At 33.4% G+C, this 3,813-nt stretch overlaps 1 protein-coding gene across 1 annotated transcript in view; it reads left to right on the top strand.

Annotated features, from left to right (window-relative positions):
- LOC121389771 overlaps positions 1-1,714 on the top strand; it is a 47,354-nt gene extending 45,640 nt beyond the window's left edge. Inside the window, exon 5 of the mRNA XM_041521419.1 lies at positions 1-1,714. This exon is cut by the window's left edge and continues 1,168 nt beyond it. Coding sequence (XP_041377353.1) covers positions 1-46 — 46 coding nt within the window. The 3' untranslated portion in view covers positions 47-1,714.
- The last annotated feature ends 2,099 nt before the right edge of the window (positions 1,715-3,813 follow it).

Here is a 3,813-nt window from a genome sequence, read left to right as displayed (position 1 = left end):
AATTCATATAGGAGATTTTGATGTAGAGAATCAAAATGTGGAATAATTACATGTGTATGTATGACAACTGGAATTACTATTTTCTAAAGAACTAACTGTTGGTAAGCAAGAGCAGCAGATGACAGATTTCATTCCTGAAATTCACATAGGAGATTTTGATGTTGAAAATCAGGATATGGAATGATCTCTCTGGCTATTTGTTTTGTTACAGTGCATGTGTACAATTGGATTAGTACTATCTTCTAAAAAAAACTATCTATTAGTAAGCAGAAGTGGAAGATATTCCTGAAATTCATATAGCAGATTTTGATGTTGAGAATCAGAATATGGAATAATCTCTCTGGCTCCTTGTTTTGCTAAAGTTTACATGAAGATTAGTACTATCTTCTAAAGAACAACCTGTTATTAAGCAGGAGCAGCAGATAACAGATTATATTCCTGAAATGCATTCAATTTGGGAAATTTTTATGTTGAAAATGAAAATGTGGAATAGTATGTCTGGCTATTTTGTTAACAGTACATGTTTACAATTGGATTAGTACTATCTTCTAAAGAACAACCTATTATAAAGCAGGAACAGCAAATAACAGATTATATTCCTGAAATTCATATAGCAGATTTGGATGTTAAGAATCAGAAGGTGGAATAATTTCTTCATTTTGTTATGTTTATCTATGACAATCTGGTTATAGATCTGCCTTCTAAAAAACAATTTGTTAGTAAACAGGAGCAGAAGTTTATATTCCTGAAATTAATTGAGGAGATTTTGATGTCAAGAATCAAAATGTAGCACAATATATCAAGCTTTTCATCTTGTTACAGTACACAATTAACCAATGATGATTGGATTAGTACTACCTTCTAATTAAGAACAACCTGTTATTTCGAATAAGCAGAAGCTAGCCAATTATGTTTGTGAAATTCATATAGATTTTGAGGTTGAGAATGGAAATGTTGAATAATACCTCATCCTCTTTATTTTGGAACAGTACAGTCTTACCCAGGGCAGTTGGATTAGTACTATTTTCCAAAAATATAACCTGTATTGTTGAAATTCCTGATGAGAATCAATGTGTGGAATGGGCTGCTTCGTTTCTTATAATGCTTGTAATAAGTATAATACAGGAGGAGCATATGTGTTATGTGATATTTATGTTACTTAGGAATCGTTTTATTCCTCTAGTACAAAGAGGGCAAAGATCTTAACTATATTTAAGCCTTATAACATTTGTAATAAGTTAAAAAAAAACGGATTATAATGTACAGATTGTCATAATGTGAATACATGTATATGTACATATTTTACAATATGGAGATTTTTTTTTCCCCCATTAATTGCAAGAGCATTCAATGATCTGGGGCCTGATTCACGAAGCTTTCTTAGGCTCTGCTAGACAACAAAGCATCCTCTTTGCAAGTCTTTTAGCATTGCACTGCAAGATCGCAAAGTTGCGAGAGTTTAGTGAATTAGGCTCCAGATCCATCAAGATTAGGAATTTTACCAATAACAAGGACATATTTATAAATAGAGGCATGACATTTTAGCATTGAATGAATGCTTTAAATATGGCAGAGGTGACAAAATCATCACAATATTTGGTTTCAGCAGTGGGATTGGTGTTACATTTTGTTAAAGGGACAATCCTGAGTTGGCTGCATTGTAAGATGTTTCCGACTAATGAAATATTTCTACGATTAAACTTACATATTAAATATATTTTCTTATTTCAAGTATCAGTGCCTGTATATTCAATATGTTTCTGGTCGTCTTAATATTTGTAAGAAGCCCAAAACTGGATTTTGTCTTCAAATAATTTCATACGTACGAAAAAATTATATTTTAGGAAATAAAATGAAATTTAACCTAGTGCAAATATCAGAATGATCAGAAACACATTTAATATGCAGTCACTAATATTTTATGCAGATATGTAATTACAATCATTAAAAAGTCTCTGTTAGTCGATAACATCTTAAAAATTGCAGCAAACCCATGAATGTTCCTTTACGGTCTAGATCCATTTTTGTGTGCCTACAGTAACTACACTCAGACGAGTTTTGCCTCTTAGATGAGACGTTTTACACCATGACGGTCTTGTTTTGAAGTATATGGATACCACTGTATCTAATATAATGGCATACATGAAAGTTAATACAGTTTAAAACTGGAGTCTTACTAATGGGATTTTACTCTGGGTTAATGGTGTTTGGGTATCAATATACACAAACTGAAGTGAAAGATTTGAAAGTTAATTATATATATACTGGATTTACATGGATAATTTATCCTGGGTCAAAAGTACCCATCTTGTTTTAACCTGAATTAAAGCTCTTAATGGTACATAGCACTATCATTTAACAACTGTTATCCATCTACAGAAATTCAGATATGAGAGTTAAAGATAACATGGTACATCAGTGGAGTCTGTCCTTCACTGTTTACAGAGTTAAAATAACCTGGGTTAACCATTGGCTCTGCATTTTTGCTCCACATTTTTCCGTTGTGTAGATGAAGTTATAAAATAAAGTTTAAAATAGTTGTACATGTACTAGATGGTGCCTTGGGGACTATATTCTATCATCTTAGTGTAATTTATTACTAATAATACCAACTGTGATAACTGGGTTTTGCAATGGCCATCAGTAGGTTCTACAGTCCGTCCCACACACTTTTTTTTTTCATGCTATGTAATTTACTACAATTTATTTTTATTTCTGAGCAGATTGATTTCTAAACTGGATACAAAAATAGTATTATTTTGTTATTTCCAAAACTTTTCTTCTTATGTCAAACAAAACTGAAATTGTTTGCCAAAGACATTTTTATAGAATGATGGGACGGACTATAGATTCCTATCCAGGTACTGACTCTCACCCAAACTTAGTTTTAGTAACTTTTAGGTGTACTGATCTCTTTTTCACTAACCACTAATAACTAACCACTAACAACTATATAACCACTAAGCCACTTTCATGGACAGATAGCCATGGTGTTTTCTTGGGGAGCATGGCTTGACACCCCTCTCCCCTAAACTTCACTTTCCACAGTAGATACACACACCTCTGCTACAATTCCTTCACTTGCACCTGGACATACTCGTCCAACTGGCTAATCGTGTTTCACCAGCCCTGTATAATCACCGTTTCTGGCTGTACATACAACTACCAGTATCTTTCAACATTTCTACAAATTTTCTTTTACCTTTGTACCACAATCTTCAAAGATTTTTTTTTTCTCTCTGCATTGGTGGACAGAAGTCATTTACATTGGACATTTGAGCCTTTTGACAAACTGAAGAAACTAATTGGTGGCAGAAGTCAACAGTGTAAAACGGTCATAGCAGACATTCTTCTGTTTGTACAGTCCTCTTTTTGACTTGTTAATTGTGTTGACTGTGGGACTGGACGAAACTGAAAACTAAAAGGTTGTGCTGTATGTTTGACCAAGCATAAGACAGGGCTCAAACTTAATGGTGACAACAGCGGCTATTGTCGTAACTACGTTATAGATTGACATAGGTCAGAGGCTTTGGCATTGCTGATGGCAGTTTTTTGTCCATTCATAATTGCCATTGGTTGAAAGGATAATTTTTTGTTTTTAATTTGTGGTTATTTGTTGCAAAGGTTACTGATTTAAAACTGCTGTAGGCAGTCGGACTAAAAATTGCCATATTTATTGATTTTTGTCTATGGCAAAAACCTTTCAAAATTGCCACAAGTAACAAATTCTGAAGTCTCTGCCTTGAATCCAAGCTTGATAAGATGCTAGATTGATAACATCAAATAGTGAATAGGCAAGCACAGCCCTTGAAA

Source organism: Gigantopelta aegis, chromosome 15 (genome assembly GCF_016097555.1).
Source record: "Gigantopelta aegis isolate Gae_Host chromosome 15, Gae_host_genome, whole genome shotgun sequence".
NCBI lineage: Eukaryota > Metazoa > Mollusca > Gastropoda > Neomphalida > Peltospiridae > Gigantopelta > Gigantopelta aegis.
The sequence above is the reverse complement of the archived record's forward strand: the minus strand, read 5'-3'. Positions and strand labels throughout refer to the sequence as shown.